The sequence below is a fragment of the Gigantopelta aegis genome, chromosome 14 (genome assembly GCF_016097555.1).
Source record: "Gigantopelta aegis isolate Gae_Host chromosome 14, Gae_host_genome, whole genome shotgun sequence".
Classification (NCBI taxonomy): domain Eukaryota; kingdom Metazoa; phylum Mollusca; class Gastropoda; order Neomphalida; family Peltospiridae; genus Gigantopelta; species Gigantopelta aegis.
The window spans coordinates 13,878,548-13,892,585 of record NC_054712.1 but is presented as its reverse complement, the minus strand read 5'-3'; the positions used below and the strand labels follow the sequence as shown (position 1 = coordinate 13,892,585).

General features: G+C 42.6%; 1 protein-coding gene across 1 annotated transcript in view; it reads right to left on the bottom strand.

The window, feature by feature from the left end:
* The window catches only part of LOC121389024, a 150,418-nt gene extending 139,608 nt beyond the window's left edge, over positions 1–10,810 (bottom strand). The window contains exons 1-2 of the mRNA XM_041520618.1: positions 10,578–10,810; positions 7,897–7,990 (exon numbers count right to left, since the gene is read on the bottom strand). Coding sequence (XP_041376552.1) covers positions 7,897–7,990; positions 10,578–10,799 — 316 coding nt within the window. The 5' untranslated portion in view covers positions 10,800–10,810. The remainder of the gene's footprint in view (positions 1–7,896; positions 7,991–10,577) is intronic.
* Between the last annotated feature and the right edge of the window lie 3,228 nt (positions 10,811–14,038).

Below are 14,038 nucleotides of genomic sequence, written 5' to 3'. Positions count from 1 at the left end.
AAAATATATAAAATGGCACTGCCATCGCGCCTACTCCTCATCATCATCATCGTCATCATCATGAGGATGCCTGATATTGATACACAATGTTTTATTTCAATTAATTACTTATGTATGTATGCTTTAATACAACACAGCCTAATCCACTTATCTTTTAGGTTCATTCCTAGTGCGGTTCTACGAATAACGTATTGAGCACTGCACTGTTCTGAGGGCGGCATGTAGCCCAGTGGTAAAGCGCTCGCTCGATGCGCGGTCGGTTTGGGATCGAACCCCGTCGGTGGGCCCATTGGGCTATTTTTCGTTCCAGTCAGTGCACAACGACGGGTATATCAAAGGCCGTGGTATATGCTATCCTGTCTGTGCGATGGTGCATATAAAAGATCCCTTGCTACTAATGGAAATATTATAGCGGGATTCCTCTCTATGACGGTGTCATAATGACCATATGTTTGACATCCAATAGACGATGATTAATAATTCAGTGTGCATTAGTGCTGTGAAACAAAAACAAACTTTACATTGTTCTGTCACTAGGGGTCGCTGTTCTATCACTAGGGGTCGCTGTTCTGTCACTACACTGTTCTGTCACTACGCTGTACTGTCACTACGCTGTTCTATCACTACGCTGTTCCGTCACTACGCTGTCACTATGCTGTTCTATCACAATGGGTCGCTGTTCTGTCACTACGCTGTTCTATCACAAAGGGTCGCTGTTCTGTCACTTGTGGTCGCTGTTCTGTCACTACGCTGTTCTGTCACTTAAGGTTGCTGTTCTGTCACTTGGGGTCGCTGTTCTGTCACTACACTGTTCTGTCACTATGCTGTTTTGTCACTACGCTGTTCTGTTACTTAAGGTCGCTGTTCTGTCACTACACTGTTCTGTCACTACACTGTTCTGTTACTTAAGGTCGCTGTTCTGTGACTACGCTGTTCTGTGACTACGCTGTTCTGTCACTTAAGGTCGCTGTTCTGTCACTACACTGTTCTATCACTACGCTGTTCTTTTACTACGTTGTTCTGTCACTACACTGTTCTGTCACTTAAGGTCGCTGTTCTGTCACTACACTGTTCTGTCACTACCCTGGTCTGTCACTACACTGTTCTGTCACTACGCTGTTCTGTCACTTAAGGTCGATGTTCTGTCACTACACTGTTCTGTCACTATGGGCCACTGTTCTGTCACTAGGCTGTTCCATCACAAAGGGCGGTTCTGTCACAATGCTGTTCTGTCACTACGCTATTCTGTCACTACGCTGTTCTATCACAAGGGGTCGCTGTTCTGTCACTTGGGGTCGCTGTTCTGTCACTACACTGTTCTGTCACTTGAGGTCGCTGTTCTGTCACTTGAGATCGCTGTTTTGTTACTGGGTGTCGCTGTTCTGTCACTGGGGGTCTCTCTTCTGTCACTGGGGGTCGCTGTTCTGTCACTTGAGGTCGCTGTTCTGTCACTGGGGGGGGGGGGGGGGTCACTGTTCTGTCACTACGCTGTTCTGTTACTTGAGGTAGCTGTTCTGTCACTTGACGTCGCTGTTCTGTCACTGTTCTGTCACTTAAGGTCGATGTTCTGTCACTACACTGTTCTGTCACTATGGGTCGCTGTTCTGTCACTACGCTGTTCCATCACAGAGGGTCGCTGTTCTGTCACAATGCTGTTCTGTCACTACGCTATTCTGTCACTACGCTGTTCTGTCACTTGAGGTAGCTGTTCTGTCACTGGGGGAGGGGGGGGGGAGGGGTCCGCTGGTCTCTCACTACGCTGTTCTGCCACTTAAAGTCGCTGTTCTGTCACTGGGGGTCGCTGCTCTGTCACTAGGGGTCGCTGCTCTGTCACTAGGGGTCGCTGTTCTGTCACTAGGCGTCGCTGTTCTGTCACTACGCTGTTCTGTCGCTATGGGTCGCTGTTCTGTCACTGGGGGTCGCTGTTCTGTCACTAGGGGTCGCTGTTCTGTCACTACGCTGTTCAGTCACTGGGGGTCGCTGTTCCGTCATTAGCCTGTTCTGCCACTTAAAGTCGCTGATCTGTTACTAGGGGTCGCTGTTCTGTCACTACGCTGTTCAAACACTGGGGGTCGCTGTTCTGTCATTAGCCTGTTCTGCCACTTAAAGTCGCTGTTCTGTCACTGGGGTTCGCTGTTCTGTCACTAGGGGTCGCTGTTCTGTCAGTGTGCTGTTCTATCACTTGGGGACGCTGTTCTGTCACGGCGGGGGGTGGGGGGGGGGTGGCTGAAGAAAAAAGAATAAAGTGTGTGACAAATATCACAATATCGAAATAAGCATTACCACTCATATGTTTAGGAAGTGCAATTGCTAATATCAGTATAGGTTGACCACAACTGTAGTTATCCAGCTTTAAGACAGGACACCGCCGTATTTGTCTTATATAAAAGTGACAGCATACGACATGTACTTGTGTTATTTTATTTATTATTTATTAAAAACAACAACAAACAAACAAAAACCCCAAACAAACTTGAAACCAGTATGGACTTACTTGTACTGGTTAATTAAATATTTGAAAACTGAATCTGTACATGTTATATTGTTTTCTCTTCACGAAGACCTGGGGCCAGGTGATCAAATGTTAGTTAGCTTAACCAGTGGTTACAACACATTTTCAAAACCAAGGTCTGAATCAATACAAATAACAGTTGAAAACTAATGTTGAAACTTGATTTAGAACAATGAAGTTTCCATACATATTCAAATCCAAAGTGTATTTTGTATATATGCAAAAATAATTAAAATGATTAATATTAGACTAAATCAGTGTTCATTTAAACTATACTTTGAACAATTGGGCACTGTTTAAAGAATCGGACCTAAATGAATGTGTTGTATGTATGAATGTTTGACGACAACCCAGCACAAATATACATATCGACCATTAGGCGTCAAACAAAGGTATGTATATGAATATGATTATTTACATTAAACATTTAAAGTTATATAATTATGTAAAACGAATGTAAAGAGATGTGACAACAATATAATACAATATAAAAATGAATATAAACTTGTATAATTTAAAACTATGTATACAAATCAAAATTTTTAAATTAATTTTCTTTTAATTGTGAGTGGAATTTAAAAGACTCTAGCACATTAAATTTTGTTAGGCCCAGACACAAACTAACGACACGGGATATAGTAGTGTTATACCTTCAAAAGTTCATTGTCACCACATTGTATGTCACATCTAAAAACAACAATATATGTAAACATTATTAAATATTTGACACTCAATATCCGGTGATTAATAAATCATCGTGCTCTAGTGGTGTCGTTAAAAGACCCAACTTAAACAACAAACAAATAAACAACAACAAACCAAAAACAATAAAATACAAACACACAAAATCCGCATACCCCCCCCCCCCCCCACCCCCCCAACAAACAACCCCAGACCCAAAAACGATTGGTTGCCTAATACGTAAGTCGGTTTATGATCGATCCTCGTCGATGGGCCTTTTAGGCTATTTGGGGTTCCAGCCAGTGCTGTACAACTGGTGTAACAAAGGTCATGGTATGTACTACTTTGTCTGTGAAATACTGCATATAAAAGATGCATTGCTACTAATTGCTCTCTAAGACTACGAGTCGAAAATTGCCAATGATTAATAAACCAACATGCTTCAGTGGTATCGTTAAAAGAAAACAAAGTAACTTTAATAAAACATTCTGACGGTTCCTCTGTCCAGGACAGGAAACGGGGGGGGGGGGGGGGGGGGAGGGGTAGGAGGAGAGACCGCCTGCATTGGCAGGTGCCAGGGAGCACCAGCAGTCGGTCGGTAACAGGCGGAGGGTGATATGGTGCTATGGAATTTGGATTGTCTCGTACGATTAAGCCAAAGAGAAAGGGTACACATTTTTTATGAAGGAATGCAGGCGCAATTTGGAACGGTCGATCTAACAGGAAAGGTGGGGAGCTACGAATACGTTTGAAATTGAGTAGGCCGAGAGTAGCTCAGTGATTAGACCTAACTGGTGCTGGCATGTCTTCGTAGGTTGTTCATAGGTTGCTGAACAGTTCAGCTCGGTCATTTGTATGCACAACAGTACCTTTATAAAGTTTCTCACTACTGTTGAGGTTGGTGACAAACGGTTGTAAGACATCGTCACTAGATCCCAGTGTTATCACCATCTCACATCTGAATAAACCAGGTGAATCGGTCGACATGTGACACAGTCTTATGCTGACCGCCAGTTTTCTTGTACGTGTACAGATACTTGTTAAAGTCGCCCTCTGTTGTTATGATCGCTGACCAGAGATGGTAAGACGATGCAGCGGCAAAGGCGATGCTGTAATTCTCTCCGAACTCCACGTTGGTGTTGTAGATGATTTCAGCAGCCACGTGACCAGCAGACGACACTTCCAGATGATCAGCATCCATTATTTGACACAGTCCATCAGTGAACTCCACGACTATACGGACTGAGGCACCCATCAGAACCTTCTCATGCAGGTCTGCTACTGATCCACTCAGTGTCTGCCCATCGCCTGTCACAGAGATAACCCGGATCCATTCACGCGTGTCCACAAACCAGTCTATGTTTTTCTGAACCTGTGTATGTTTTTTTATCGTGTCCGTTTCAAACGTGTATGCGCGAATCTGGATTTGACCACTGGACGATGTCATAACCCTTTCAGCCGTTCCAGATTGATCGAGGTTATCGACGCCAATGGGTTCCATCATGTCTTGTAGACATGCCGTGATGGTCTCATTATGAATGTAGATAGTTTTAGTATTAGCAGCGACTCTCATTGTATAGACTCTAAGTCGGTGACCACTAAGAAGTGCACGAGCCAACTGGGTGGTAGAGCCGTGGACTCCTTTGCCAAGCTGATCTACAGTGAATATCTTAATCCAGCAATCATCGGTGCACCAAGTTTTAGACACATTGTTCGTCTCATGTGACCTGTAACTTCCGTCCCCAACATTCCAGTGAAGAACATGCTTCGACCCACTACTAGTGGATCTGTACAGAAACCAGAATGGCTTCGAATACAGCGATGCATATATTGATGTGGTGGTCTTTGCTAGGCGGTCGAAACCACTCCCAGCTACCTGTTTTGAGTCCTCACTTACAAACACAGTTGGAAGAGATGGTATGGCAAAGCCTCCTCGGATTTTCGCAACAAGCGCGTCCAGCTCACCCGTGACGACTGCTCCACTGGCGTCATTTTCAAAGAATGGCGTCACATGTGAGAAGTTTTTCATGTACCACGTGGCTGTGATCTCTTTTGTAGAGGCCGGCGCCATTGATCCCTCTATGTCAAATGCGACCACAGTTTGATATTTCGCGTTCACGGTAATGTCAAACATTCTTTGAGGGCTGGCATCAAACGTATTCCAAGATGACTTACTGAGGTGAAACACCGACTGAGCCCAGGTCTTGTAACCCGAAACACCGAAACTGTTTATTGTGTGTATTTTCTTGTCGCTGGTTACGAATTTCAGTTTTATCGCACAGGAATTCTTTGAAGTCAGGTATAGTGCATGAAAACTCTGAGGATTTTCCCGAATGAGTAGCCATTGTTGATAACACAAATCTAAAAAAGATAATTAATTATTAATTATCTTATACTAACTACACTGACAAAGATAATGAAATAATATTATCAGAAAAAGTTTATATGAGGTTGCTCTCAAATTAGCAACATTTGTGGGAGCGTACTGACTTTACTCTAAGAGTGGGGCGGGGTTAAACGCTAATAAACACTTATATATAAAAACAAAAGCAACAGGTATCGATAATCAATTTTTATGGTTTATTTGTAACATGACTCTCTTAACAAAATATTCTTGCTCACGTCGTCTTAAATATGATGGAAACATTGTTACCTGAAAGATGACACTACTGACTAACCAAAACACACATAATCATGGCAATGTTCAATATTTTAATTGCGTTAATAACAGTTTTGACAGTACTGAATTTGAGGCAAATGGAAGCCATAATAATTATGGATATAGAAAGTTCTATGATCGGGTATATATGACCATCTCTATCCAACAGGGATGATTGTAATCTCTTAAAGACAACTCGACTTAACACCAATAGCGAGTGGACCATCATGTGCCCGTGTGGCAGCCATTATCCTTCTTCTGATGCCCCTAATGAGTCGTCATATACGACCGAGAGGTAATTGCTGCCACTCCCGACAGTCGACCAGGGCCCGTGCTAATAAAATCTTTAGAGCCCAGACTCAATCTCTAATGACGTCAAACGCATACAATTTGTATGGTGTTGTCATGACATCACTGTCTCAAACTCTAATAGAGTATGCATGTCACTAATAGAGTCTCGAGTCTAGACTCAAAACGTTTTATAAGCACAAGGCCAGGTATCCCCTGAGACTTCCAGAACATCATCTAGAACCCAGATGGAAAGCATCTCTAAGGATATACGAAAGAAATTATACACCTTTGAAATGCCATATTCTGTCAAATACTTAGACAAATTTCGTATATATGATGCTATCATATTCTTTGAATAAGATCACCCAACAAAAGTTGCAATCAGTTAGGCGTTTCACGGTGCCAGGCCAGAAAACTGTTTTGCACAAAAAGCACGTGCACGATTAAACTGAAGTATGCAAGCGGTTTCTTCGAACTGAATCAAACGATGCATAGTAGCCATTGAAAAAAAGCACTTCGAGGCCCGCTAGGGAATGGAGAGTTACGAGGATATTCCCCTACTTAAAATACACCACTAAATAATAATTTTATATGAATATGTGTTAGTACGAAGTTTGACACCAATGATACTGTGACTTCGCAGGTGTATTTTAACTGCAGTTTGCGACTGGGATTTCGATTTGGCAAATATATTTCAATTTTACATTTTATTTTATTTTTTACACTCACCGGTGCCAACCCCATGGTTGAATAACTGTTGGTTCATTTTAGTATTAATAAATAATGTAATTCAATGCCTACCTTGTTCAATTCGCCTAAAACTAAAGTAGCAGTGAGATTCGGCCCGTCTCCAGAGCTGGTTTAAGGATTCACGGGGCCTGTAGCACAAATAACAGAGGGGCCCTTTTCCCAGGATATATATTTTGCAACCCCCGTCGGGGAGAGGGGAAAAATGACATGGGAAAAATAAATGTACACATCACCGCGAGGACCCACTGAAACGGGGGGACCGTAGCACGTGCTATCTGTTCTACTAGGATAAACCAGCTCTGCCCGTCTCATCTCTAATAGTGCGAGTGCGAATAAATTTTACATGCTCATATACTACTAGAGTTTCGAGCATGTCCGTCCCGGGGCTTGTCTCTGGATAGCCAGGGGCTTGTCCCAGGACAGAAAAAAAATTAAGGGGACAATTTTGAAATTTAGATCCAAAAATTAAATCGTGGGCCTTTAAAATGTTGATGCGCATCTCTAATTAATATAATTAATAAAGAAAATTCTAATCATTAAATTTTGTCGCTAGAAGATTAGGTCGGGTGGTCAAAAAGAAATTAGATAAGATCGGTGGCCTGACTCGGGATGGGGTGGGGTGTGGGGGGGGGGGGGGGGGGGGGGGGGGGGGGGGGGGGGAGGCGTAGAGTTGAAAATGGGCAGAATTTTAATAGAATTAAAAAAAAACAAAAAAAAAACGTTACAAGCATAATTTAGAGCATTTTAGAAGGACAGTCCAAAAACAAATAAGAGAAAGAAGAGAGGATCGGCGGGGCTTGTAGCACAAATAACAGAGGGGCCCTCTTCCCAGGATATATATCTGTTGCAACCGCCTTCGGGGAGAGGGGGAAAATGACATGGGAAAAATAAATGTACACATCGCCGCGATGACCCCCTGAAGCGCGGGGACCGTAGCCCATGCTACCTGCTCTACTAGATATACCGGCTGTGCCCGTCTCATCTCTAATAATTGGTATCTTACCGTGTACGACAGTATCACAGAACGGACCTCCGTAACCCCGAGTACAGCTGCAGTAACCACTGTCGTCTGGGACTCCGTTATTCTCACATCGATTCTGAAGTATAAATTAAAGAAAGTTTATACATGAATACTATATAGTAATGACATATTTCAGGGCAAATGATGTATGTGCACTACACGTAGTAGATTTTAGACAAGTTAAGAAAGTGAAATTAAAAGTGAGATGGGAATTCGTCTCTGATGAGTTTTTTGTTTTGGTTTTGGTTGACGACACCACTAGCACTAGAACGTGAAATAGCTCAATGAACCACCTGCTTGAGCGGATCCTGGACCGACTTTGCATCAGACGAGCGCTTTAGAATAAGACTACTTCCCGCCCCATTTGTAGCTTAGTGGTAGAGTGATTTACCACTGGGCTACGTCCTGCCCCGTTTGTAGGTCAGTGGTAATGCGCTTTACAATTAGGCTACGATCCGAACCCTGTCTGTAGATCAGTGGTAGTGGGCCCGCATGCGCCTCCTGTCTGTAGCTCAGTGGTTGTGGGCCCGCATGAGGCTCCTGTCTGTATCTCAGTGGTAGAGTGCCCGCATGAGCCTCCTGTTTGTAGCTCAGTGGTAGTGGGCCCGCACGAGGCTCCTGTATGTATCTCAGTGGTAGAGTGCCCGCATGAGGCTCCTGTCTGTAGCTCAGTGGTAGTGGGCCCGCATGAGCCTCCTGTCTGTATCTCAGTGGTAGACTGCCTGCATGAGCCTCCTGTCTGTATCTCAGTGGTAGAGTACCCGCATGCGCCTCCTGTCTGTATCTCAGTGGTAGTGGTCCCGCATGAGCCTCCTGTCTGTATCTCAGTGGTAGAGTGCCCGCATGAGCCTCCTGTCTGTGTCTCAGTGGTAGAGTGCCCGCATGAGCCTCCTGTCTGTATCTCAGTGGTAGAGTGCCCGCATGAGCCTCCTGTCTGTATCTCAGTGGTAGTGGGCCCGCATGCGCCTCCTGTCTGTAGCTCAGTGGTTGTGGGCCCGCATGAGGCTCCTGTCTGTATCTCAGTGGTAGAGTGCCTACATGAGCCTCCTGTCTAGCTCAGTGGTAGGGCGTCCGCATGGGCCCCTGTTTGTAGCTCAGTGGTAGAGTGCCCATATGAGCCTCCTGTTTGTAGTTCAGTGGTAGAGCGCCCACTTGAGGTGTGATAACTGGTCTCCGTGTTGTAGTGGTTAAGCCATTGGACATAAAGCTTGTATCTGATGGGTTCACAAGCCGGTACATGTAGCTGTAACAGTTCCTGTGGGTAGGTGCATGACCACGACACCCACTTCTCTCTCACTAACCACCAACTAGTGCATAACCACGACACCCACTTCTCTCTCACTAACCACTAACTACAACTATTCACAAACATCCTGATAGCTGAGATGCGTGTCCAGGACAGCGTACTTGAACCTTATCTGGATAGAAGCACGAAAATAAAGTTGAAATGAATGAGGTGCGATTGATCGTAGGGTTAATCGCCCTCGGCTGAATCGTTTTTTTGTTTGTTTGTTTGTTGTTGTTTATTTATTGTCACATGAACGACCATGGAATACACTGTCTTGTCTCTGGGAAAGTACATATAACAGATCCCTTGTTCTTGCCCATTCGACATGGTTATCCAGCTTTTGCACGGTGCTAGAAAAATCTGTCTGACAATAGTGCTAGATAAATCTGTCCAAACCGAAGGAAGGAAGGAAATGTTTTATTTAACGACACACTCAACACATTTTAATTACGGTTATTTGGCGTCGGACTTATGGATATAAAGATATAAAGTGAGGAAACCCGCTGTCGCCACTTCATGGGCTACTCTTTTCGATTAGCAGCAAGGGATCTTTTATATGCACCATCCTGTAGACAGGATAACACATACCACGGCCTTTGATATACCAGTCGTGGTACACTGGCTGGAGCTAGAAATAGCCCAATGGGCCCACTGACGGGGATCGATCCCAAACCCGAACGCGCATCAAGCGAACGCTATACCACTGGGCTACGTCCCGCCCCCTGTCCGACCCGAGGGCTAGACGATTTCTACATACGCGTGACGTCATAACTCATGTTTTACAACGATTGACGTAATAACTCATGTTTTTCAGAATTCTGTTTGCCATTTCACGTTGTATCATTGTTTTAAAAATATTTAAACAAATTAATATTTTCAACTTTATATTTATTGGTAAGTTGTTACATTTTTATATCGTTGCATAATTTTACCGCGTATGATTAAAGGAGTTTGTAGTTGAAATGTTTATGAATAGTTCTACAATAAACAAGCCGTAGCTTACAAAATTAATGTTTTGTTACTGTTATTAAACGAGCAAGAAAAAGAATCAATCACCGTTTTGAGGTATAGATAAGCCAATTCCAACCCTCGGCACAAAATAATTTTGTAAGGGCTCACAAAAACATTTTATCCCTCGGGTTGGAAATTGCCTTATCTATACCTCACAACGGTGATAGATTCTATTAATACCAGCAGATATTATAAACCACGTGTTACAATAACCATATGTTCTATACATAGTTTAAAATGTGCTGAGATCTAAACCTATTTTTTATATGTCATATATTTAATATATTATTCGTGTTATATCTTTTCAATACGCCACATTGTGTAACACGTATTATACTGAATACGTCATACGTGTAATACGTACCATGTTAAACACATCACAACTGAGATAGTCTGTGCCCGAGGCAGGTGACTGGGCGACACTGAACACTCCAAACAGGTGACAGACGCCCGGACAGACCAACATCCCGTTACATCGATCGTCGTTGTAGCAGAGTCGAGCACACTCCAATCGGCTTTTGGCGCTCTTGTACGATTTACGTAACTTCCGTCCAAACGATTTTTCATTGGGTATTTCTTTCGTCATTTGAGAAGGACCACAACTGTTCTGAGTAGAACACAGTGTTGAACACGTGACTAATACAAGAACACGAAGGACCCAACGTCCTGACATGATTGGAGAATAAATACGTGTTAACACAACGACTTATCGTTTTACGGCGAACAATCGCAAAACACGTACACGTACAGCAAAGTCTAGGTTTCAAATTGGCTTGCTCAACAGAATTTGTTGGCTTGTCTTTGAACTAATAATCTCAATTGGTTAACAAATATTTCTGTCAAAATGTGTGTTCGCTTCAGAATTATAGTTTTTAAAGAAACGAAATTAGACACTTTCAACGAAAACAGCTTGCAGTAGTTATGACTATGCTGAAAGTAATCTGCGTTCAGCGATAGCGGGAAATGGTTTCGTTCTTCAATTTGATTGGTTGCCGATGTGCTCATTCGACTTACAATGAAACCAGTAAACCTATTTAGTATACGTTTGTCTGTTTGCAGATCTCGTGCACTATTTTTTATTTTCCTAATTAAATGAAGTCGTGCCTTTCATCGCATTGTGGTTTTGTCACTTATTGGTTCATAAAATATGTTTAATCCATAAACACTTAAAACTTCTGTTCCCGCGGTTAATGCAATATGACAAATTCTTCTGAATTATATCTTTAGTAGTATGGTCGTTCAAATAACTATTGAATTAAAACGGCCAAAAATAGCCATTATAAAGTATCAATAGGGAGTTAACTAAGAGTGTCTGACGGTAAACAAACACATTACTAAATTATTAACCTTGTCTTTTTCTGATTATAACGTACAAGTGCAATCGTGTGTGCCGCTATAATCAGCAATGCAATTCCGTAAGATACGATCGGTGGATGTTGTAGGACGGGTTAAATCAGTACATCAATTTGTGTGTTTTGTGTGTATTGTATGTGTTTTGTGTGTATTGTATGTGTTTTGTGTGTGTTGTGTATATGTGTTTTGAATGTGTGTGTGTGTGTGTGTGTGTGTGTGTGTGTGTGTGTGTGTGTGTGTGTGTTTTGTATGTGTATGCGTGTCACGGGGATGCTATAATACCCGTAACTGAATAAAACACGATTATCCAAATATCTCTGCTAACTGTATATCTATTAGATCTCTCTGTATCGGGCAGGCTACTACCCGTGTGGCCCGGCTCTAGGAGTAATCAGAGATAAGATCTGATATAAATATAAATAATATAGCACGTTTAGTTCACTAGAAAACACAACAAAACACAATACACTTTGGAATCTGTATTAACACTACGCTGACAAATGTACTTGCCGCAGTAGTTAATTAACAACGACAATATAATAACAACCCAGAGCTAATCACTTAATTAGTGAATCACTAGGTGTCAAGTTTACACAATATTCTAATCACTTCACCGTGATACAACACACACGTGTGGTAATTGAGAAACGATGCCAGGGGAACTTAATTAATAAAGGAATTGCAACTCTATTCCTAACTGGTTAATTTTTAATAAACTCTTAACTACTCATTCAGTAACCTTGTAATACAGAATTAATACTGGTACATATCACAATAAAGACAATAACCTACAGTTTACCTTGGTCCTTTAGAATGACCGGCTAAGCTTTATCTTACCAAATACTCGTATAAAAATATTAGAACAGTGAAGCCTACAATTTACTTCGTTAGATTACCGGAGACACTGTCTAAGGAATATTGGTATAATACAGTATTAAAATATTTAAAGTCATATCAATCACATAAAGGTTATACAACAGAGCAGAAAAATATATTTACCAGTCCAGTCGGACAACGTTCCCCGGGAGCCTTCCAATGTTTCTCCTCAATATCTCTAAAATCCTATCTATTTATTTGAAAATCTCAGAGACAGCGAATATCGCCTGGGGGCAGAACGAGGTACCTCACCTATCATGTGATATTGCCACCACTCCCAGAGACGTTATTTTTTCTTAGATGGCCAGACTTACTGTCACCAGTTCGCTAGAAATACCCCGGTCGTAAACCGCACTACCGGAGGTATTACGTAACTACTGGCCAGATGGCCTCCACACCTAGTCTAAGTGCATATTGGGACGCAGCTCTACCACCGTCGCGCGGGGGTATTACGTAACCAAGCTCTGCACACGGCCCTCTAAAACAATTAACATCGCCACAGGCGAAAAGATAAGAGCATGTTCCGTCACACACCCCCACCTCAAAAACAAAACAAGAGTGCATTAACCGACGCATCCGGGCATATATAGTAATAAGGTGACTACCAGTAATCACACTGAGTCTCTGAGTCCCTGGTATATAATAAAATATATAAAAACAAAAACAGAAATCAAGAACGTCAACACATTATCACAACGTTCAACTTCGGGACATGGCATCAGCGATTAGACTGGATGTGCCCTTGATATGTTCAATGGTAATTGGGAATTCCTGCAGAAGAAGACTCCATCTCAAAACTCTCTGGTTAGTGGCTTTCATTCTGTGAATGAAAGTCAGCGGATTATGGTCAGTAAAAACAACCACTTGATGCAATGACGATTTCACGTAGATCTGAAAATGCTTCAGAGCTTGTACCATGGCCAAGGCTTCCTTCTCTAAAGTGGAATAGTTCACCTGGTGTTTGTCAAACTTTTTGGAGAAGAAACTTACAGGATGGTCCAGTCCATTTTCGTCTTCTTGGAACAGCACAGCTCCAGCTCCCACGTCACTGGCATCCACAGCCAGCTTGAAAGGCATTCGGTAGTCTGGTGCTGCCATCACGGGAGACGAGGAGAGCATCTGCTTAAGACGTTTGAATGACTTCTCGCATTCATCTGACCATTGGAACTTCGATTCCTTCTTTAGCACCACACGTTTTACAGGTTTTATCCGATAGGCATGCTGTCGAATCGGTGTAGTGTTGGGTTCCAAGCGCACATACTGAATTAAGGTATTGGTAACCGTTGGAAAGTCCTAACAAATGGAAACATTTTCTTGTATCAACGTAGTCAGTTCTGCTCGCTGGGGGCTGTCAAGGTGCAAGTCCGGACTCAAGTCTGCTAGAATCTGGCTGTTGGTTAATTTGATCTCTGCAGTCTTGACGTCATCACAGGAAATTGAGTGACTCTCAATTTGGACAGGTAACATTGGAACTATCGGCAGTCTGTCAAAATAACCTTTTAGCAAATTGATGTGACAATACCTACTTTTCCTAACCCTATCAGGAGTGTTTATCACATGCCCTGTCTCATTAACCCGTTTGTGCACAACATATGG